The 23,698-nt window shown below is 42.9% G+C and overlaps 1 protein-coding gene across 3 annotated transcripts; it reads left to right on the top strand.

The window, feature by feature from the left end:
- Positions 1-14,602: 14,602 nt before the first annotated feature.
- PRR15 (proline rich 15) lies at positions 14,603-19,414 on the top strand. Of its 3 annotated transcripts, none has more exons than XM_006201846.4 (2): positions 14,603-16,474; positions 18,298-19,414. In XM_006201846.4, exon 2 carries the CDS (start codon positions 18,436-18,438, stop codon positions 18,814-18,816), a length of 381 nt encoding a protein of 126 aa, XP_006201908.2. In that variant the 5' UTR covers positions 14,603-16,474; positions 18,298-18,435; the 3' UTR covers positions 18,817-19,414. The 3 variants fall into 3 exon arrangements, with proteins under 3 accessions (XP_006201908.2, XP_031530055.2, XP_072820841.1); XM_031674195.2 differs by having other exon boundaries at positions 14,603-16,576; XM_072964740.1 differs by lacking the exon at positions 14,603-16,474 and adding an exon at positions 17,547-17,916.
- The last annotated feature ends 4,284 nt before the right edge of the window (positions 19,415-23,698 follow it).

Raw genomic sequence — 23,698 nt, 5'->3', positions numbered from 1 at the left:
CAAAAACTGTAAATCTAAGGTTGTTCTTTTTTTTTCTTAAATCCAACTACAGTGTCTTTTCCTTTGATTGTCTAAGATGATTCATGTAATTACTCACCAGTCTTGTTTTGGAGTGACCAGAAGAGCATTACTGTGTGATAAGTGAGCTGAAGGCGGGGAGGGCGGTGCAGCCGACATCCTGGAAAATCCCAAGGGCTACGGGGATGGACTCCATCGGCACACGGGGGTCAGAACGGTTCTGCTTGGTTCCTTCTATTATCGTTCCTCCCAACTGTACAGATTTGTTTGTTGTAGCTTATGTACTTCTTGATACTGTCAAAAAATTATCTGAAATGGTTTTATTTTGTGAAGTGAACAATACTTTGTAATTTATGATAGTGTAAATGGAAGGAAAAGCATTAAATGTATTAAATTCTTCTGTCTATCATTTTGGAAGACGCAAAAGAAATTGGTGTTGGGGAGTGGATGGGGTTGGGGCAGAATATTCAAAACATTGCTCCCAGATGGAGTTTGGGCAACAAAGTTCCTGCCATCACCAAAACACGATGAGAAGACAGAAGCATGTCACAGAGTCCCCGCCTCCTAGCCCTCCTCCTGGGGAGCCTGCCTGCGATTAAACTTCCAGTGCTCCACTTTCCCTTTCTACAAGACCCATCGCGTTTGTGTCCTTCACTGAGAGGCGTGGTGTTTAGAACAGATCACCCTAGGCCACGTGCAGGAGGGCAAGACAAGAGTTTTGGAGCCAGGAAGACTCACGTTTGAATAGCAAATCTGCCTGTTACCGGCTGCCTTGGGAATGAGTTTGCTCATCTGAAAAACTAGGAGAGAGATTCTGATTGGGGCACCTTAGATGAAATGATGATCTAAAGTAACTAGCAATAGTTACTTCTTATCATCATCATTATTTTAAGAATGAGGACTTAAGAGAGGAAAGGATATAGCACGGGGTGGAAAGGAAGACGCATGAGAGAAAAGGATTTGTCCCAATTTAAATCCAAGTAATAATAAGGCGTATTATTGCAACACGGCTCTATAATGTGTAATGAGGGTCACTTGACTCCTTTTCTCGAATGTGATTACAACACCTGATCCCCTCCTCTGTGCTTTAGTCTGAGGCCTGCTCACCCATGCTATCTTCCCCACCATCTGGCAGCCTGACATGGCTCCTCTTACCTGGCTTGAAATTCCTGCCATTGGAATAACTCTAGCAGTTAGACCTGAAAAGAGGCAGCGTTGTTTCCAGAACCCACCATTAAATGATCCACAAGTGGGTTGTGGGAGGTGGGATAGGGGCAGTGTAAGTGGGGAAAGACCCTTTTCTTTCTCCCATTAACATAAATGGGCACCTGGGTTCCAAGCACCTGTGGCTGGTGCAGAATTTCAAGGGCAGCAGCCTGGAAGGGACGAGGGAGGGGAGATACGAGAAACTGAGGAAAGTAAAGACCACACAGGCATATTGCCTGGGCTGTCCTGCCTCCAGCTGAAAACTCAGGTAGCTTACAAATTCCCAAGATCTATCAATCAATCCCTAAATGTATAGTCAGTCTTTTGATTTTTTTATGTAATATTCATTAATTTTCAACAAATATTTATCAAGCACTTATTAATGGGCCAGACACTGTGAATACTGGCAAGGAAAGGGTTTATCTCACTAAAAGAATTAAATAATAAGTTTAGTTTGGCTGCAGAGAGAAAGCTGGTCATGTTAAGGAGGTCTGGTGCTACTAATTTTTTTTTAAATAAACTTAATTTTGGAGTAGTTTTATATTTACAGAAAAGTTCCAAAGATACTACAGAGAGTTCTTGTGTACTCCTCACCCACTTTCTTCTAATATTAACATCTTATATAACCACAGTGCTTTTATTAAAATACGAAACCAACGTGAGTATATTACTATTAAGTAAACGCCAGGCTTTTTTCAGGTTTTATGAGCTTTCCACTAAGGTCCTTTTTCTGTTCCAGGATACAATCGAGGACACCACATTGCGTTTAGCATTAATGGGTTTTAAGAAACAAATGACACAATCTAGTTTACTTTTTTAAAAGATAACTTACTTGAGTGTGGCTCCATCTGAGAATATGTGCTCAGGTAGGGGTGGTGAGAGTCGACGCTGGGGGTCACATAGATGTGTGTCGTTGTCATTATAAGACTAAAGTGATGAAGCCTGGATCACGTGGTAGCAAGGCAGAGATAAACAGACAGGACTGAGTTATATTTAGGAGGTAGAGTTAAGAAAATTGATTACAGATTGGACTAAAGAATCAAAGATGACTCTCACATTGCTTAATTTAACAACCTGATAATATTTTCCGAAATGGACCCAGAAAGAGCCAGCAGTTCTTGAGGAGGGGTGGAGAAAGTAAAAGAGATGATGAGTTCCGTGTTGGACGTGATGAAACAGAGACAGCTGTGAAATGTCCAGGCTGAGATATTTCATGCTCAACTGCATTAACAGAACCAAGTTGGAGGTAAGGATTTGGAAGGGACATGAGAGATAACAACTGGAACCATGGGATTGAATGGGAGTGCCTAAGACACAGAGCAGAAATACAGGAGAGGCTAGATTCGGGGTTCTCTGGGGTACGCAGTGGGGGAGATGAGAGCAGGAGAGGGCAAGTGAGGTCCACTTTAATGTAATCAAATATAGGGGGGCTCATGAATGTAGTTTGGAAAGATCCTTTCCCTTGTCTTCAGGTTTGTTTCACAAAGTCCTAATCCATCTCTTTGTTCCATTTCAAGGTATTTTGCTACATGCAAGGCACTGTGTTAGACCCTGTGCTCTGGAGGGGTTTGTTTAGTTAGATGCTTTGTAAATGCAAATGAGCCAAGGTCACTTTTTTTTTCCTGAGTTGAACAGATACTATCATACTCAAGGACCTCCTTCACTGCCTTCCACTGCAGTTTGTACTTAACTTCTAATCCCACACTAGTCCTGCGATTGTGTGTACATGGGTCTCCCACCGAAGTACCAACTCCTGGGATCAGGAATGTGGATGCCACATGCCAGCCATGCCCACCATCCTGCAAGTCTCAATTCAAGGTTTACTCTCTGCTCAGACTTGCCCTGGCCTCCCCAGGCAGAGTACATAGGTGCCAACTGCAGACACACAAAAGCAAGGAAGTTCAGAGAGCTCTGTAGAATTGGCTTTACCCAGAACATGAAACGTGAAGGAAGAGGAGGGAGCATGAGATTAAACAAGCAGAGTTGTGCAAGGGAATAAGGAACCTTGTGTGCCAAGTAGAAGTCAAGCTTAGAAAGAGCTGTCTGGTGACACGTGGAGGATAGTCCAGAGGATGTAAGATCAGAGACACAGAAGCTAATCAGGAAGATATTACCTGAACTTGGCTTCCAACTGGAGGGATGGAGAAAAGCCATGATAAGAGAGAGGTTTAGGGCGTTGTCAGCACTTCCTGATTTGATGCCAGAATTGAAAGGAAGGAGTCATGAATGACACCCCCACTTCCAGTTTTTTACAATTAAATGAATATTTAGGAAGATACTAAAATGTAGGAAGGAAAGCAGGTTCAGCAGGGAGAAATCGTGGATGCAGTCTGCAGGATGCATTGTGGTGCTAATGGTTTAACCACGTAAAAATATCTTGTAGATGGTTGGACACATGGTTTTGGAGCTCGAGAGAGGGATGAGCTGGTAGATGTGACCCGCTCAGACTGTACAGATAGCTGAAATAAAGAGGACCAATAATAGGTACATGGGTAAGAATAAAAATCTGAGGAACAGGCAAAATTAGATCATTAGGAATAAGTGTATATTTGGGGGCAGGAGGAGTGGGGGAATTGGGATTCTTTTCCAGGGGGTCACATGCTAAAAACCCATGAGGTTTTATGGGCCAATGGGTTCATGGCTCTTGGAATGGTCAAGGCGGTCACCTTGGAACAGTCAGGAACAGTCCCAAGGTCCCAAGTCCCAAATCCATGGCAAGGACAATATACTGCCAGCAGCCCATATGGACTGTTGCTTGAGCATGGATTACTGACTTCAGATAATAAGGAAATGATCATTAACTTATAAAAACACTGGATTCATCAGTCAGGAAAGTGTGTATTGCACATAACATAAAACTATAATGCAAACGGCTTAAACATTAAGGACATCTCAACAAGGACATCTCACCATCTCCAAGATTAGTGCTGTCTTTCTTTCTGCTCCATCATGCTCAGTTTATTGGCTTTTCCCTCTGGTTTTGACAAACATCATATAGGAAGGTGGCTGCAAGGAGAAGCAGGACAGTGTCTTTCTCTTCCTGTGAGTCTCATTTAACAGCCAGGACATCTTTCCCCCAACATACATCCCCTCACAACTCCTTGGCCAGAATGCATAGCATGCTTATGGCTAAACCAGTCATTAGCCAGGGGAATGAGATTACCATGATTAGTTTAGATTCATGTGGCACAAAATATGGTCCCTTAGCCAGCAACATCATGACCTGGGACTTGTTAAAAATGCAACTTCTCAGGTCTGATTCATTGAATCTGGGGCTGGGGCCTTGCAATCCATTTCTAACAAGACTTCCAGGTGATTCTAATGCAGGATAAATTTGAGAAGCTGGTCTGGAACAATCAGGGTTTCACCTAAACTGGGGATAAATCCACCCTCTTCAAGGAGTTTGGATATCTGAAGAAATTCAAGATTTATTAACAAAGAAGGGGAAATGGATTTGTAGCAATGGGGAGACTGTTCAAACTGTCAGAGGCTGAATATGACTTTCCACACCTGTAGACCAAGGTCCCTAAAGTCCTCTCACCCCCATAACCATAGAACCAACTCTGCCTCTAATAGAATACCATCTAAACTGCAAGCTTCCTGAGGGCAGGAATCTGGTCCACTTTGCTCACCCCTCTACCCCAGACCCTATTTGACGCTGTGTCTAGCATAGAGTAGGTGCCCAAACCTTTTCTAAACTAATAGCATAATCCTTCTACAAATACTCAAACATCCTGTATTTTGGTGTGATGGGGGGGGAAGATTCTAGAAGCAGAAGAATCTGAAAATGCATATTGACTCTTGACCACCATTTGGAGTTCTGCCCAATATCCGAACCCATCTGTTATTGAAGCTTTCTTGGAACTAGTTATCCTTAACCCACCTAATCTTCACCATATTCTTTCTCCTTCTATCCAGAAGGAATGATTAAGCCTCAAAATATTTCAGTTTCCAAAATCTGAAGATCTAAGTCTCTAGTTCATTTGCCCAAGACACAACTTCAATTGTGGGCTGCAACCCTTCTGTTTAAATCCTGGCTCTTATCACTTTCTGATAGTATAACTTAGGGAAAGTTACTTTACTTCTTAAGCCTCAGTTTCCTTGTCATTATAATGGACTAGTATTGGTACCTATTCCATGAAGTAATTGTGGGCTTAAGATAATCTATGTACAGCACTCAGTAGAGTATTTGGGGCACAGAGTAAGACAAATGTTTGTCTAAAAACTCAACAGTGATGGGAAACTTTTACGACAATTCTTAGACCATTAATATCCTTTCTTCACAGTTATAAGTTATCGTTACTTATTGCTGCCTACCACATTAGAGAGTTATGAGGATTTTAGCAGTTTTTGCAGCCAAGCCCCACCTGCCCTGTGCTGTGATGTGGCGGAAAGGCAGCATGCGAGCCCAACAAGAGCGCTGACTTTAGAGCCACAAGACCTGGCTCGGTCACAGATCAAGGCTTCCAGCATTTCTGAGCCTCAGGTTTCTCCCCTTTGAAACTTGAAAACTAACGCTTGCTTGCCTGCCCGACCCAGCAACCTCATCGGTTCTCGCTGAGGCCAGATGACGTGGGAGCAGGTGTGGAGGCGCTGTCACACCACCAGGCCCAGCCTGGGTGTCCGTGCTCCCCACAGAGTGCTCTCCCTGGAGCCCCATCCCCTCACTGCGCCTTCGGGTCTCTGCTTCCTTGGCTTCTCATTTGCTGGCACAGTTGACCACTCCCTTCTTCTCAGATTCCTCTCTCTTGGCTGCTGTGACACCACCCTCTCCCCAGTCTTCTCAGGCTCCTCTGCCCATTCTCCATCTAGAACTGCCCAAGTCCCATGGAATGCTCACCAAGGCTGCCTCTCACCCTGCATTCTCTGTAGGCAATCACATCTACTCCACCTTCAAATGCTATCTGTCAGCAAATCCAAATGATTCCTATGATTCAGTAAGCCATCCTTTTCTATTGCTGAGAAGTATTCCATGGTATGGATTTACCACTGTTTTGCTGCTCACCCACTGAAGGACACTTGGATTGTTTCCAGTTTGGAAAGGGTGCAATTGATGGGTTATATTTGCATGTTTACTTTTTTTAAAAGAAACTACCAAACTGTTTTCCAGAGCAGCTGGAGCATTTCACATTCCCACCCGCAATGTGTAAGTGATTCAGTTTCTCCACATCCATGCCAGCATTTGGTGTCATCATTTTCTATTTTAGTCATTGTGGTAAGTACATATTGATATTTCATTGTGCTTCTAATTTGCATTTCACTAATGGTTAATGATGCTGAACATCCTTTCATGTAGTTATTTGTCATCTGTATTTCCAATTTAATGAAACATCTGTTTATGTCTTTTACCCATTTCATAACTGGATATTTTTGTATTAAATCTTGAGAGTCCTTTATATATTTTAGTATATGTGGTTTGCAAATATTTTCTCCTAGTCTCTGGCTTGTATTTGTATCCTCTTAACAAAGTTTTTGTGGAGCCAAAGTATTTTTTCAGTTTTGATGAAGTCTAACTTAGTAAGTTTGTTTTTTGGATTGTGCTTTTTAGCCATGTCTAAGAACTCTTCACCTAGCCCTAGGTCCTGAAGACATTCTGTATTTTACTCTAAAAGTTTTATAGTTTTACGTTTAAAATCCATGATCCATTCTGAATTAATTATAGTACATGGTGTGATGTTTAGGTCAAGGTGCACTTTGTACCTTTGGCACAAAGGGACTGTTCAGAATAAGGGTAAAAAAAGAGATCCCAGGAGGATAGCTGTGTGCTCAGCATGGATGATATACAGTCCAGACTGTGACTAAAGAGACAGCCACACTGAGGATGGCCACCACCACACCTTCTGCTCCTGCACCATCTAAAGATGTGTTCCATCAAAACCAGAGAGTCCACCAAGAAAGAAGGAGACTGGAAAGCCAGGAAATGGGGACTCCAACTCAAGGTATCCCCAGGAGGGGGCTGTGCAGCCAGCCAGAGAGAGGTCAGTCCATATAGAAGGAAGAGGAGGTGTCCAGTAGTGATATTTTTAGGGAAAACCAAATGGAACACATACATATTGATATAATCGCACTTGTGGAAAAGTGTACCAAGATGCCATTGAAAGGTGTAGAAAGAATTAGAAATAGGACCAGAAAAAAAAACAAAACCAGATTGGTAGGGTTGGAGGGGGTGGGGGTGGGTGGGGAGACACTATTATTAACTTTAGGAAAAGACAAAAAAGAGGAAAGGAAATATAATGCTCGGTATGCTATAATGCTTAGCCTGCACAATATTTACATGGGCACACTGATACCAACAGGGAAGAGGCAGTTAAACAAAGGCTGTAAGATGACCCTATAGGGATATGGCAGAGGAGAGGCAGAAGGCAGGGGGGTATTAGACAACAAAGTCCTCAATTACCATAATAGGAAGTTAATAGGGGTCAAATATTGATAAATCAAGAGAGAGCATAATACACATATTATTTAGAAATATAGAGATGTGCACATAGCAGGAATAAAAAGCCAAAACTGTTGAAAGCGACTGGGGAAGAGAACAAGGGGAAGAAAAGAGGTAAGAAATGCCTCCTGTGATTTGTTCTAATCCCCTTAATAACATTTGACTTTTAAATTCTGTATGCATATGTTACTTTAATAAAATAAAGTCTGATTTCCAGAGGGAGGGTATAGCTCATGCTTAGCATGCATGCGGTCCTGCGTTCAATCCCCAGTACTTCCTCTGAGAATAAATAAATAAGTAAACCTAATTACCTCCCCCTACCAAAAAAAAAAAAATTGATAACAAGACTGATTCCCCAAAACAAGAAGTAGTGCCGTGTGGTCTACAGAGCAGAGACACGATGCTCTGTTTCTTTCCCTCCTCTGGGTCTGACTCAGTAATGCAGGTTACATATTAAGATTCCAGAAACTAATGGGGCAGCACATATGAAACATATTCCTTGCTGGTGCCTTAGCCACAGTCTGGTAGTGACCTTACTTCTAAGGATTCTGTCTTATGATTTGTTAATCCTTTTTCTGGTAACATTGCTTTCAAGCTTAACCGAGCACACTTCCTCCTTTAATGACAGGTAATGCAATTTCAGTGCTGAAAGGATAAAGAGCATTCTTGAATCACAGACAGAAAACTTCTGCTTGATTTGATTGACTCATCAAGTGTGTTCCTGAAAACAGTTCAATTCAGAGCAAATTGTTGCCTATACTAAATACTCGCCAGTAAAATTCAACACTTGTGTTCTTGGGAGAAAACCAACGGGCTCCAACCAACAGTAATGACAGTGAACTCTGAGGTTCTCCACCATTATTTTTAGAAAGCACTTGGAAGTGATTGATCTGTAGAGTCCGTTCACATGATTTGCCCACAAAGCCAATAAAAGAAATTAGTCAAGGAGAAACTAGCATTTACTGAGTGTCTCTTACGTGTCAGGCACTGTGCTGGGGACTTTAATAAAGGTATTGTCTGCTTTAATCTTGGCGACCATCCAGAGAAGTAGATAGTATTATTCCCACTTTATGCTTAAGGAAACCAGAGCCTAAAGATATTAAGCAATTTTCCCAAAGCCACACACTGGTAATTCAAACCAACCATCAAGTCTTTTCACGAGAAATGTATATAATTACAATTGCCAGTGTTAATCTGAGCTTTGGGTACTCTTTGGTTCCACAGGGCTTTAGTATTTAAGCAACCACATACGATTTCTCGCTGTTCTAAGGGGGAAAGTTAGTAGACAATGACCTAATTAGAATTTTTAAAATATGACTATCCTTTTGATGTAATAGCCTTGATACCAACAAACATTCATTGGTGTAATGATTAACTAAAAGGCAACATGAGATTCAAATAGCAATATTAGGAGAACACTGTATTAGGGAAAGAGTAACTCAAACCAAATCGAAATAACTTCACTTCTTGTGGTCCTGTGACCTTGAGCAAATTGCTTCATTTTCCCCAGGTAAAACTGTAGGACTTTCAGTAGCTCTCTTTCAGGTGTGCTGGGCTATCAAAAACAAAAGTGGAATGAACACAATTCACTTTTGGGTCAGCCCATAGTAAAGTGAAAAGCGGAGAGTAAGAATGTTTAATTTGCCATTATTATGGAAGGTTTATAGCTGCCACTGAAGCAGCTTCTGCACTGTGTAAGTAAAATAGCAGCAAAGAGATGAGCCTGAATGTTCACCAGGTGAGCCTGTACAGTGTGAGATTTACCTGTGTTAGCACCACGCAGAAGCCTGAATCCCAAAACTTTGGTGCACCTCCCCTGACAGCCTGTGACTTAGGAAAGCAGCGATTTCTTATGGATTTCTAACTATGTAAGTTTGGCATTGGCATTAATGCATGTGAAGAAACCAGAAGATCCCCTTCCTGACTCATGTTCCCCTTCCATCAGATATCCACCTTCTAGCCGTACACGTGTGACGTGTGCTGACACATCAACAAACCACAAAAGAGAAAATGTAACCCAGCAAACGGAGCATAACCGAATCAACCCTGTAAAAAGGGAAATGCACAGTGCAGGTAGCAGGTCACCTTTTAAAGGATCTAGTTCGCCCCAGCCCTGACCTGGAACCAGGTGACCAGCCAGAGAACATTACCTTGGGTGGAAACACATGACTTTTACTTAGATCAATGATTCTCTAACAAACAATAAAGTGGAATTGTCTTCGTTTCCTGAGAGAGTCAGGATTTGCTGTGGAGCCTTGTTCTGAAATGTCATGTCCTCTAGATCATTCATTTTTTCCCCCCAAGTACAATATTTAATAAAATCTCAGCAGCCATCCTCTGGTACTACATTATTCTGCCCCCTCCACATCTTACCACCTAACTCCAGCTCCTTCAAAGGGTCTTGCAACATGATAGTACTGATCCAATTTTATAAAAACAAAAGCAAAACTTTGTCAGATAATTTGGTCCAACTAACTGTACTTGCTTCTCAGGATGTAAGAAAATCAGGCTATTATTACATGTAATACCAGATGGAAATTTTATTTCATTGCCACTTATATTACATTTCTTTTGACAAGGCAATCATATTAGAACCAAGAAAGCATCCATATTTATGCATTGGACAATCGTGCATTCAACAATATTAAGAACTATTATTGCCAGGCAGCTGCTAGGTCCTAAAGACTCACTGGTGACATGCCCTAGTGCTCCTGGAGAGATACAGCCCAGGGATTAGTTAAGTCCCTGGACCCTGAAACCAGTTTTCCTGGGGTCACACACTGGCTCTGATAGTTACCAGCTATGTGACCTTGAGCAAGTAACTTAAGTTCTTAGTGTCTCAGTTACCTCATCTATAATAATAACAGTGCTACTTCAAAAGGCTTTTAGGAGAATTAAATGACTTAATATTTATAAAGCAATTAGAACTGTACCTAGTACACAGAAAGTGCTTTGTAAATGATCATTAAATAAAATGGAACTCATTTCCTAGTGAGGGAGTCAGACTATAAATAAATAAGAAAATTATACCCTAGTCATGGGGACAAACATGAAGCAAACAATTTACAATAAAATTAAAGCACACCTAATCCTGTCAGTGGCAAGGCTTGGTTATTTGGACGAATTCTCCTGCTTTCTGAAAACAATTGGGCACCAAAACAACTTCAGTTTTGATAGCCTCCTGGAGCAAAGCGGACAGAATTATAAGCGAGCATAGGGCTCGTCCAAAAAGAGCATCCTTCCCTTAATAAGTGTAGGCCCCCAAAGGGCCATACCCTCAAGGTTTGGGCAGCCCAGAAGGAAAGTCTACCCTTCCCTCCCCAGCCCGACAGGACCTGCCTTTGTGGACAATTAAGTTAATTTGGAATAGAAAAGATCTGGGGAGTAGGGAGGGGAAATACAAGTGGACTTGTCCCTGGAGGGTGTGACTAGAGGTTAGTGCTCCGGGGAGTCTCTTGTCGGTTGTCCAAGAATCCTCAAGCCATGAACTTAGCATAAAGTGGTCCTGGCTGGCAGTACCCCTAAGCTCTTGAAAATCCTGTCTAGAATAAGTGACCCTTGTCTTAGATCTTAAATTTTCTTACAAATAATTTTTTTAAGGAAAATGAGGAGTGTACAATAATATCTAAGAATCCCAAGGAACAAGAGTCAGAAAGGAAGGAGGTATGGGGCATTAGAAAGAGTCTGCTGGCATTGACTGAATTCCAGAAGACCACACTGTCCAAGCCAGCCTTGCTTAGGTCAAGTGTAACGGACATGATTAGTGATATTTTGTGAATGTAAATTTTATACTTCTAGATGTGCATTCATGTTGACCCGACAGGGTACAGGATGAGATGCTATGAACAGTGGATTCCAACTTCAGACATGGGTGCAATGCCCTCTCTCTAAAAGTTTACAAACTAAATCCAAAAGCACTGATGGAAAGAAGGAAAGAAATGTTCAACTATCAGCACTTGGGTGACTATAAAGGAACAGGCAGTGGGAGATATATATATCTAGTTTTCAAAGAAGGTAAGAGTCCACAAAAGAAAGAAGGTAAGAGTCCACGAAGGAAGGGGGAAGGAGGGTAGGGAAGAAAGGTAGAAGATGAATGGCGAAAACTGAGGGCAAACAGAGTAAAAAGACTCACACCCTCATGTTATCCTCGGGTGAAAAGAATATAAACGATCTTTATTTTCTTCATTTAGATTATCTATATTTCTTAAATTTCCTCATCGTGTGCTTTCCATTGTCCAGTCCCTCCACAGATGGTTTAAAGGAAGAGAATCAGTTTCTCAGTTTCTAACGCAATCCCAAATTTGCTAGGGTTTTAAATGCCAGGTTTAACCTCTAAACCTGGCATTTCCTATTTTAATTCCTGGTATGAAAATCGTGCTCTCTAGCAATTCATTTTCTATTATCTTTTAATATAATCATTTATTGTATTTAAAGGGTCACCTGAGAAAGAAGCAATTGAATTTTTTTTAAAAGAGAAGAGAAGAAAAAAAAAGAAATTGTGTCCCTTCTCCAACCATCAACACATTTTTGAAAAATAAAAAATGACAAGAAAAATATTATAAAGAAATGTAAGCATTGCCCAGTCTAGGCATATCTAAATTCTGTAAACATTGAAAGTCACCTGCTATTCACTGGGTAGAAAAAAATCAACTTTTAAATGCATCTACACTATATGATCCCCAGCTGACCAACACAGAAGTTTAGGACCAGCCCATGTCCCTCTTACAGAAACAATCAGCAGGACCCTAGATCAATTATGACGGAACACAACTATATTTGTCTAACACTAACCAACCCTCTTGTGTGAGGCTGACTTTTAGTCTGGTTTTGTTTGTTTGTTTGTTTGTTTTTTGTTTTCGCATGAGTTTGCTTATGAAAATTTTTATAAATTTAAACAGTTCTGGGTTCCAAAAATGGAGGAAGATAAGCCTTAATTGTTTTGATTTGAAACTGTTTTTAAAAGTCAAATTACCATGATGCCTCAGATAATCTGACGAGCCTCACTGGGGGTTTACCCCAGCTTTTTCATCAGTGCATATACACATACCTTTCTCTACTCATTCCCTTAACTCCAGGTTTTTTCAGTGAAAATGCCTTATTTTACAGATGCACTTGCCACCTTTAAAATCTTTCCCCTCACTTAAACACTTTAATAAATCCTTCTTCCATGAAAAACTTTTCAGATTGGTCAGGGAAAAAATAAGGTGACAACACTACCTTTTTGCATTTTGAACAATATCATTTTTTTTCTATAGCTCTACTAGACTGTACCAAGGAGGGCTGTTTTGGGTTGCAAGTAAGAGAAAACTGTGTTTAAACCTGTGGTTAAATCATAGGAAATCTATTTTATCTCACTGAACCAGTAATCAGGAGATAGGTGGTTCCAAGGTTGTCCTCAGGGGCTCACCAGTGTCATCAAGGACCCAGACACTTCTCATCCTCCTGTGCCTTCATCCTTAGGGTGTAGGTTTTATTCCCATGCCCGTTGTCTCACTGGTGCACAGCGGCTGCTGCACACCCTCACGCTGTGCTTAACCATAAGAATCAAGGGTATTGCAAGTGATGATCTTCCCTCGGAAGACTCTGTCCTTTATTCAGGGAAGAAACATTTCCAGAAGTCTTCCTTATTGCCCCATAAGTCAGAACTGGATCACATGGGTACTCCCAGTTACAAGGAAGGTTGTAAAAGTCTCTTTTAAGCCTCTAGTTAAACTCAGGCTCCTCTTTTGTTTTAAAGCAACTCCTAACTGGTTTCCTTGTGGCCCCACCTTGTCCCCTCCACCATCCACTCTTTACAGCTTCCATGATATTATAAATGCAAATCTTACCATGTCCCTTCCTCTTTAATGGATTATGTTAAAAAATCCTACCAGTGACAAGGTCCAGGATGGTCAGGTCACACCCACCTTCCTACTTGTCTCCTGTGGTGCCTCAGCTCGCTCTGCATTCCCATCACACTGGCCTTCTCTTCACTCCTTAAAAATCCTAAGCTCCTGCCCATCTCACAGCTTTTGCACACATGATTCCCTCTATCTGGAGTGATCACCATTCTGCACCTCCTTAGTCCCTTCTGCCTCATTTCTCCATTTAAAAATTTTGCCTCATGCAAGGGTTATTTGGAAGGTGTTATCAAGTCAATGAAACACAGAAATATTCCAAGTTGTTAAATATAAATGGGAGTGATGGAAAGGAATGAATGTTTTTATTTCAGCAATTAGTAGATGTTCATTTATTAAGAAAATTCTGGCACTCTTTTAAATCATGCTAGATGAGGAGCCACTTGGCAGGACTCACTTTCTTTTCCTAAATATCTTCCTCCTTTCACTCATTTGATCAACAATGTAGCAATCTAGCTCCACCCCTTGCTAGCAGTGAAGACTCCTCAGACAAGGGTCTTCCTCCTTGGCCCAGTGGCGTCTCTATAATGGGATGGCACTGTGATGACTTTGTCCAGTTCTGGTGCTAGAATGGCAAGTTTTCTCTCTAAAACTAATCCCAACGAATAAATAAAAATGCATCACTTTCAAAGACACGCTGCTGTGCATATCATTTAAAAATCCAAGAACACTGAGCTAAGATGTTAACGATAAGAAGTATGCATGTTTTTATCATATTTCATGCACTGAAATACTCCATAAAAATTTATTTCTATTAATTTCATATTGTAAGTTATTTGAGGAAAGCATCATGTCTTTCACTACTTTTACTACTTCAGAAAGTCCTCAAAACAGGGAACTCTAATGCGAAAAGATACATGCACCCCAATGTTCACAGCAGCATTATTTACACAATAGCCAAGACATGGAAACAACCTACATGTCCATCAACAGATGACCAGATAAAGAAGTTGTTTTATATATATACATAAATATTTTATTTATACACACACACACACACACACACACACAATGGAATACTAGTCAGCCATAAAAAAGAATAAAACAATGCCATTTGCTGCAACATGGATGGACCTGGAGATCACCATTCTAAGTGAAATAAGCTAGAGAGAGAAAGACAAATACCATATGATATCACTTAAATGTGGAATCTAAAAAAAAAGACACAAATGAACTTATTTACAAAACAGAAAGAGACTCACAGACAAGCTCATGGTTACCAGGGGTAAAGGGGTGGGAAGGGATCAATTGGAAGTTGGAGATTTGCAGATACTAACTACTATATATAAAATAGATAAACAAGTTTATATTGTATAGCACAAGCAACTGTATTCAATATCTTATAGTAACCTACAATGAAAAAGAATATGAAAACGAATATATGTATGTGTTTGTATGACTGAACTATTATGCTGTACACCAGAAACTGACACTACACTGTAAACTGACTATACTTTAATAAAAAAGAAAAAGCCCTCAGAACAAAAATGCTGGGATGTCAGTTGCTCCATACCCAGTCCTCCAGAGGAGTTGTACCCCTGAGCTCAGGAAACATCAAAATAGTTATCTGAAAAAGACGCACCTCTGCCATTGTTAGTGAAAATGTCCTATCTCAAAGCCTTTCTGTCCAACTAATAAAAAGCACCCATATCTTCCTGGGAGCAAAAGCCTCCTGAACTTTGATGCAATCCACGGGTTCCCTTCACTTTCAGCTCAGGGCTGGATTTGTACTCCCCAGGTGGGGCGGCTGTCCGCGGACTTCCAGACCTAACGGAATGAGATTCACATCCTCAGTGAGTCGTGATAAGAGTCCAGTCCTGGCAGGCTGCAGTATAACGTGAGGGTTAAGACCGCGGGAGCCGGAGTCAAACCTCTTGGGTACAAATCCGGCTCTGCTACGTACCAGCCGTGCAACCTTGGGCAACCGTTTAACATTTCAGAGCTAAGTTCTCCTCGCGTATTTCGTGAGGATAATACTAGTACCTACCTCCTAGGGTTGCTGTGAGGAGGAGTAAATAAGTTAATCCACAGGAAGCTCTTGGAACAGCGCCTGATTGGCACATAACGAACTTGTTAATACTACAGCCTTTCAAATCTGGGCGCCTGCAACTCTGCAACATTTTGCCTGGATATGGAAACGCTCCTGTGAGTTAAAAAACCTGAGATTCCGGAGCTGAGTGGCCACGATTGGTGACCCGGAGAGGAAAGGAAAAAAGAAATCGGAGTAAGGGCAGAAGGAGACCTGCAACACTTATCCACCGGAGCCCACCTACAGCCTCGGTCTCCTAGCCTCCGGTCTCCTCTCCTGTTTCCTCTAACAAGGATTCGACTCGCGAGCGGCGCAGCACAGTCTTTCTCCAATCAGACACCCCAAAGCTGGCGCCACGTATACGACCTGGTCCAATCTCTCCCTCTGGAGGGCGGGAACGCGCACTCCAACCTGCACCTGTGGCAGCAGTGGCCGCCCCCTGGATTTTTTTTTTCCTTCCAGCTGCCCCGAGGTTCTTGTTTTTCTAATCACTTGGCGAATAACCAGCAGGTGGGCAGATGTCTTTTCCCGAGCTGAGGACCAACGCGTAGGAAGGTTCAATGCAGCAGAGGGAGCAGCTGAGGTCCCATCTCCCAGCGGCTCCCAGGAGGCGCTAGCGGGGAAAGGAACGCGCCGGAGAATGAAAGGCCACTAAGCAGGAGAGCCTGCCTGGCCATTCACCTGGGACAGTGAGCCTGGTATCCACTCGCCGCTGCGCTCTTCGGAGACGACCTCACTTGAAGCCCTGGGCTGCCGCCGCCGCCGCGCCAGGAAGAAGTTGGAGGCGACAGAGGAAACCAGCAACAGCAATCGGTTTAGCTGGCCTGCGGCGATTTCGGCTGGCACACCTTTCAGAAAGAAGCTCGACCTGCCCATGACCGCGTAGAGGTACGTCGCGTTCCGGGTTCCAGGTTACCCCAAGTGCACTCCCTCCCGGTTCTCCAAGAGGAGGGAGGTGCGGAGCTGCCGGGTCCTGGGAAGCCTAAGCAGGTGAGATCTAAGCGATTCTGTGTCCGACAAGACAGAGCCCATTCTGGGGTATCACCCTGGGGCTCTCCCCCAGCGCCCTAGGAGATATTGCTAGCTGCAGGCGCTCTGCGTAATTTGCAATCTTTCCTTGAGTAATTCGTGCAAAGTCCCTCTGTGCACACAAAGTTGATTGTGGAGAAGAAAGTGTAGGGCAGAAGGCAGAAAGCAGCATCGGAACACCCACCACTAGTGAGTAACTTGGGGGTATTTTTCCTATCTATACTATAAAGCGGAGGGAGAAGGATGTTTGCAAACCCAGCTGCAAACTGTGCCTGAGGGTGTGGATGCCTTCCGTAGGGAAAGAACTTTAGGCCGTTTTTTCTTCTATTGTTTTCAAGTCGCAGCCCGAATGTGCCCTCCAGGCGTCCTGGGAAGGAGCGGGTGCCAAGGTCTCTGCGCTCAGCGGAGGCCGCTGTGGCGGCTCGCGGAGGCGCTCCGGCTCTCTCCCCTCGGCTGGGGGAGGAGAAACTCCAACCACAAACACCGCCAAAGTTTTGCTCTCCAGCGCCGGCGAATCCCAGGAGCGACGGGCGCGTAGGATGGGAAGGAGCCCAGCGGAAACCTGGAAATGAGCCGCGGCGCCAGCGAATCCTGCTTATTCGTGGAGTTAGTGATGGATAGACTCAGTACAGAAAGTGGGCAGGGGACTCTCGCTTCCGATAATCATACTTTAAATGCTAATAAACAGCCTTTTCGCTCCGCAGAGTGCTGTTTTTAAAAGCTGGGAAGAGGCAAATTGGAGTTACTGGTTGCGCGCTCTCTCCTTTGGAGGGGGGAATTGCGCAAGGAAAAGAACAGAAGCCTTTAATTTGTAACCCAAAATCCCAAGAGTTGAGCTGCCTAATACAAACAGACTCGGTGCATATTTTAATACAGAACTAAAGGAAGAGGACATTTGCCTCTTGGGCTCATCTCAACCACCGACCGGGGGTAGCTTCGCAGAGACGCCAAGATTGGTCTCTGGGCAATAAAGGAAGTGTAGGGTGGCGGTTTTCAAGGGAAGTTAAGTCTAGACACGCTTCTCTGAAAGTCACAAGGCAAAAGTTACGTCAAAAGCAGAATGTGTAAGAAACAAAACACCATGAGCTTATCCCCTCACTCTTACTGGCAGGTAAATTCCCCTGAAGAATCACATTGAAACGTATCCTGGGACAGAAGTCTAGGGAGCAAAAGCCTTTGAGGGAAATTTCAGAACTGTTTGAGAACGGTCTAATGTTCATTGTTCACCGTAGCGGGGTCGCGCTCGCTTCTAGGCGTCCTCCTCCCGGGTGCTCATTCAAGGGGAGGCCATTCTGCACCGGGTGGGTCACCTGTGGGCATCCGTCTACAATCAAGCAGAAAGCACAAGCCGTTTTCCCACTGGAGCCTGGTTAATCCGGAAGCCCGGGCACCTACCCTGGAAGCTCCTCTCGCGCTGACCACTGCACTATCCTGGAAGCCTGGCAAAGGTCTTGAGGCCCGGGAGTGCCAAGACTCAGTCTTGGGACCAGACCCTGGCGCCCTGGAGGCCGTTTGTCCGCCTGCGCTCTTGGGGGCGCGGCGGTGCCCTCTGATGGTTGTGCGTCTCCGAGCGCTCGGACCCCGGCGGATCCCGTGCGGACGGGCGCCAAAGGGCGTAAGTGGGGGGAGGGAAGCACGTGACTTTGACAGACCCAGTAACGGAGTTTTGTTTTCTTCCCCAGCACAAGCCGCTGCCTCGGCGCCTGCCCGCAATCTGCTTTCGAGAAGCCAGGGAAGGGCCCCGGGTGGACTAGAGAAGGGCCGGTGCCGCCGAGGCCCTTCCTTACCCGCCGCGTCCCGCTCTCCTCGGCGGGCGGGCCATGGCCGACGGCGGCGGCAGCAGCAGCCCCAGCTCCTGGTGGACTTCGCTAACGAGCAGCAGGAAGAAGAGCAAGTACACCCTGGGGGCCGCGCAGCCTTCCGCGCAGCCTGCCCCCGGGGAACCCGCGCCGTCCGGCCCGGACTGGACTAGCGGTTCCCAGGAGAATCAGCACCCCAATCTCCTCGGGGGCGCCGGAGAGCCCCACAGGCCGGACAAGATGTGCGAGGAGAAGTCGGGCAACAGCCGCCGGAATTTAAAGATCTCGCGCTCAGGCCGCTTTAAGGAGAAGAGGAAAGTGCGCGCCACTCTGCTCCCCGAGGGAGTCAGGTCCTCGGAGGAGGCGGGCTCCCCTGGTGACCCTCACGAAAGTAAGCAATAGCCAGAGCGCTCCAAGACTGTCTCTCTTCCCGCCACTCCTCCCCAGCCCCAGTTCTAAACCTGAGAATTCTGACCCGCCTCTGCACCTGGTGTCTCACCCACCAAATTCAGAGCATTCGCACAAGGCCTCCAGATTTTATTTTCCTGGAAATTGAAGTTGTCAACTGAGTGGTCAATATTTCCTAACTCAAGGATGCCTTAGATATTTATTCGCGGTAAAAGAATATACATAGAGGAAGTTGAAATAATTTTTTTTTCAAAAAGCTCCCGTGGCCTCTCTAGCATCACCTCTGCGAGTGAGAAGGGTACTTCTCTAAGAGACCTTAGCTCAACTGGAATTGCGCAGCCCCTCCAGTGAGGAAGGCATTCTCTGATTCAGGACTTGCTGTTGCAACGCAAATCACAGTGCTGTCTTTAATGCCTGAGAAATGCACTTTAGGAGTACTTCCGTAGACTTATACCTTAAGGAAAGGGATAGGAGAGAGCAGGAAGCATTCTTAAGCAGAAACATTTTAAGTAAGGCAAGATTGCTTTTAATGTTGAACTACAAAACTGTATTGCCTACTTTAGTGTGGACTATTAAAATTGTTGCACTGTAAGACTTCAGGTGACTTCTGTATTTTTTTTTCCATTGCAAGACTGAAGCTCATCTTACTTAAAAGCAGGCATTGCAAAATCCAGGGTGACAGAGTTAATCATTTGCCACGTAACCTTACAGCTCCTCTTGGAAAGCTGCTAGAAATCTGGAAAGTTTCTAGAAACTACCAACACCAGATTGGAACCAAATAGCTGGATATCCATATTTACAAACCAAATTCGAGGAAGAAAGGAAGCAGTACCAGTTCATTATTCTCAAATTCTGTTTTTACTTCAGTGCATCCTCACAGAGTAGAGTAAGTCACAATGCTAACAGTAATTCTTTTCAGTGTCCATTATTCACCTTACTAACAACTGGCTGAAAATACTTATTCAAACAGGTAGACTAAACTTGCAATTTGTGCAAAGCTGGCTTTTTGCCCACCCTCTTTGCTTCAGAAGTTTATCTCTGTAGTCTGAAATATGCATTTATCTAGTTTCAAAGCCTATGATCTACCAACCTGAAGATTCTTAACAAAAATCTACCTGTTTGCTTTCATTATGAACTTCAAGTAAAAGAGTAGATGAATACCACTTGTTTTCAGCAAATTACAAGAGAGTTATTGTGGTTGTTAAGATCCACTGGGACCTCTTCCCACCATAATTCAGCTCATTTATAAACATCTAGAGATGCATAGCAGGAAATTATAATGACCTAAATATGTGTGTGTGTGTGTGTGTGTGTATACACACACATATATATTTAGATAATATATAGAGATAAAATATATAAAAATATATTTAGATAATTACAGGCTAGAACTTGATTGGAGCTTCTGAATTTGTTATATATAGTTTTTTTTGTTTCTCTCAAAGTAGTAATTTATAAAATAACAAAACATGTTGATTGTGTAAAGAGATTTAACAAAGAAACTTGATGAAAACAGCTAAAGTGGATTTAAATTAGTGACTCAGGTTTGGAGACCAGCAAAATCAAAGAGTTTACCATTCGATATGTGAGCTTCCAGACACCAAAGATTTACTCCAAAGGAAATTTTTTACATGGGGATTATGAACACCTTACGTCAAAAGAGAGAGTATGTGAGGTTTTTTTTTTCAATCATGAGAAGGCTTTTTTGTTTTGTATTTGCATGCTCTACAGATGATTAATTACATTCCCATAACATATATACAGATTTTTAAATGTTTAAACCTCAAGATACTTCTAGTAAATAAAGGGAAATATGTGGGAAATATGTGACCGAAATCTCATCAGGGTGAACGTTCTGGATGAGGAAGACTTTACATCAATTTTAAGTGGGCCTACCATCCCTAGATTCCAAGGAAGGGGAGGGAGTCAGGAACTTGGACTCAGAGAAGAAGTTCATGGTTAAGGGAGGGGTCTGTGGGCTGGCATGGCACTGGGAGTGAATAGAGCAGAAGCTGTCAGAAAAGGCTTTGGAACACCTTCAGGAAGTACTATAATTTCACTCTGTAGAAGGTAATCAAAATTAGAGTGGATAATGACCCAAAATACTTTTCCCCTCCCAGGAAGACCAATAGATGAGATCTGTACCCATTTATAAAATCAAGATTGCAAAATTGCCTAAATTTAAAATTGTATACTAACTCTTTCATCCACGGTTTTATTGTTTTGAAAATTTTTTCCCTTAAAAATTCCTTTAGATTCATAAAACATTGGCATTTCCCCAGGTTTTGTGCCTAGTTTTGGATACCATCCAACTCTGTAATTGCTGCAGATAATCAATAGCAGACATAGACAGCCGTGGAACTTATTAACATGACATCTTTCCTCACTGTTCTGAAAGAATTTAAAACCATGCTAATGGCAATGTTGACAATGAATGCAATGCACAATCTGCAGCTGAGGTTTGTAATTACATAGTTTTAAAGCAGTTCTAATTATGCAGTGGGAGGAGTGCATTGATTTGATCCCAATTCAGTGAAATCAGAAACCAAGCAAAATTGTTGGGATAAAAGGATCATAAGCAAGATGAGATACTTTGATGAAGTGTCTTGCTGGGATTTGTGTGCTCTACAGATGATTAATTACATTCCCATAACATATATACAGATTCTTCAAAAGTTTAAACCTCAAGATACTTATAGTAAATAAAGGGAAAATGTTGAATTAAACTTGGAGTTAATTAGGTTGGAGACATTTTCTTAAAACCCCTTACAAATGAAATTTCACTGACAAGTTTGGAAACCATTAAAGAAATTTTCATACTGTGCTTCCAAAATATGTGAAAGAAGGGGACAAAAATCTAGCAGCATACTTACTAAATGCTTTCATAACCACGATAATTATATGCACAGGGCCGTTTTTGCCTCCGTGATTCTCCTTGCAGTTGGTGGCTGAGCAGTAACTCATATTACAGGTCACCTGAACATCCCTTTATGTTCGTGCTTCTGTTGTTCGTCCCATTCTGACTTGCATTTCAAGGGCAGAGACTTAGTTTTGTATATACAGTTAGGACATTCTGCTTCAATACTTAGAATTTTTTTTTTTTTTTTGCTTTGAAATGTGAACTCAGAATGACAATCTTGCCCAGTCCTTACAAGGGAACTGTAAACCTGATGACCAGGAGCATGGGCTGAAGCTTTGTCAGAAATAGTTCTTCCCCTCTGATCCACAGAAGAAAATTTTGGCAGCTTGTAATAAATAACAAAAAGAGGCAGAAAGAGTTTCAGATAAAAGATGAACCAGAGAGGAATAAGGGAGACAATGGGGCACTAATATTCAGTGGCCACATGGTAACTTTTAGGAGAAAAAGAGAGAGATAGAGAATATTATTTTTCCTTAGCTGAGAAGTGTTAGGCAGACTAGGAACAAATACACAAAAAGCTAGCTCGCTAGATGTCTTAAGGGTAACTGATCTTTAAAAAAATCTATTTTTGTGTGTGTGTGGAACATTTTGTGATAATTACACAGAAAGGTAAGAGATTCTTTCTTGGGATAAGCATGAGTTTCTCTCCATGGCAAGCAGAGGGTGGGATCACAGATGTTTTATACCCTTAGGGTGTCAACATAATAAGTACCTTAGACGAGGAACAAGTATGCAGCCCAGGGCAAACTGTCGTTGATAAGCTGGCTGTTCCATCACAACTTTGTTCTTCTCACTTGTTTTTTGTACTCCTGGTCCCATTCTCACCTTGCCCCTGAGCCATCATGTGTACATTTCCCATCAGGCTCAGAGATGTGGAAGATGGGCTGCCAGGAGGCGCAGGGCTCTTCCCCTGCCTCCAGCAGGCACAGCATTCACAAACACTTTGTTAAAAGATGGCCCTGCAGATTTGGATCATGGAATGAGTAGCATCCATGGTGAGAGATGGTCATCATTAAGGAGATAGTTTGTAAGGAAACTGTACAGGTCTTGCCCTAGCAGAGGACAGCTGACCACTTGCATAGATAAGGTAGCAGCTATAGACCACGACAAATAATACTAACAGAGGATATAAGCAATCCTTCCAGGTATTCAAAACAAGGAGTTCAGCCATTCTTCCAAACCAAACTGTGCTGCAGATGACACAGTGACGGATTCATAACTATTTCATCAGAGTTGTTGACATAACCTTCTACAACAAAAAGATCCATGAGTTTCTCTGACATGTATAACAGGACTGTTTACCCACAAGACAAAAATTTCTGCTCTTTAAACTAGAAAGGTCCATATTGAAGAAGATGAAGGCTCCTACCCCTGAGAGCTGATTGACATGCCAGTTGAGTACGGAATATGGGACCCATCTAGGACCTCCCTGTGCTTTTTTTGAAGGGCTGTTCCTTGAGTTACAAGTACCCTGGATTATTCATTTTTCTCCTAGTGCCAGTCAACAAGCACATCCTACAAAGATAGCAGCAAAGAGCTCCTGCAAAGTTTTCCAAAGCACCTGATCAATCGTAGTTCTCTCTCACTTGCTCTTGGATGATCACCTTGGATGATCATCTTGGATGATCTGGATGTCAGTTTACTCTTTGGGAAAATGATGGGATGGAATCTATATTCCAGCTTTAAAACTCTCTTTTATAGTACTCTGCTCTTGTGAGCAACTGGCTGTAAAAGCTAACTCTCATAGTGCTCGTTGTTTACTATAAACACAAAGGCACCAGCTGTCGGTACTGAGGTACTGACGGTCAGGTGGGGAGCTGAGAGGGAGGGAGAGAAGGAGAAACTGCATTCGAGCTACCACATCGTATGGTGCTGTCACCATCCTATCAAATGGCCCCACAATCAGGGTAATTCTGCTGTACAGGAGCATGGAGCCTCCTTATTCATGTTTAGAAT

This window comes from Vicugna pacos, chromosome 7 (assembly GCF_048564905.1).
Source record: "Vicugna pacos chromosome 7, VicPac4, whole genome shotgun sequence".
Lineage (NCBI taxonomy): Eukaryota > Metazoa > Chordata > Mammalia > Artiodactyla > Camelidae > Vicugna > Vicugna pacos.
The sequence above is the reverse complement of the archived record's forward strand: the minus strand, read 5'-3'. Positions and strand labels throughout refer to the sequence as shown.

What these genes read in the sequence shown, in the direction of transcription:
- PRR15 (XM_006201846.4), top strand. Translation starts at nt 18,436, where the DNA reads ATGGCCGACGGCGGCGGCAGCAGCAGCCCCAGCTCCTGGTGGACTTCG.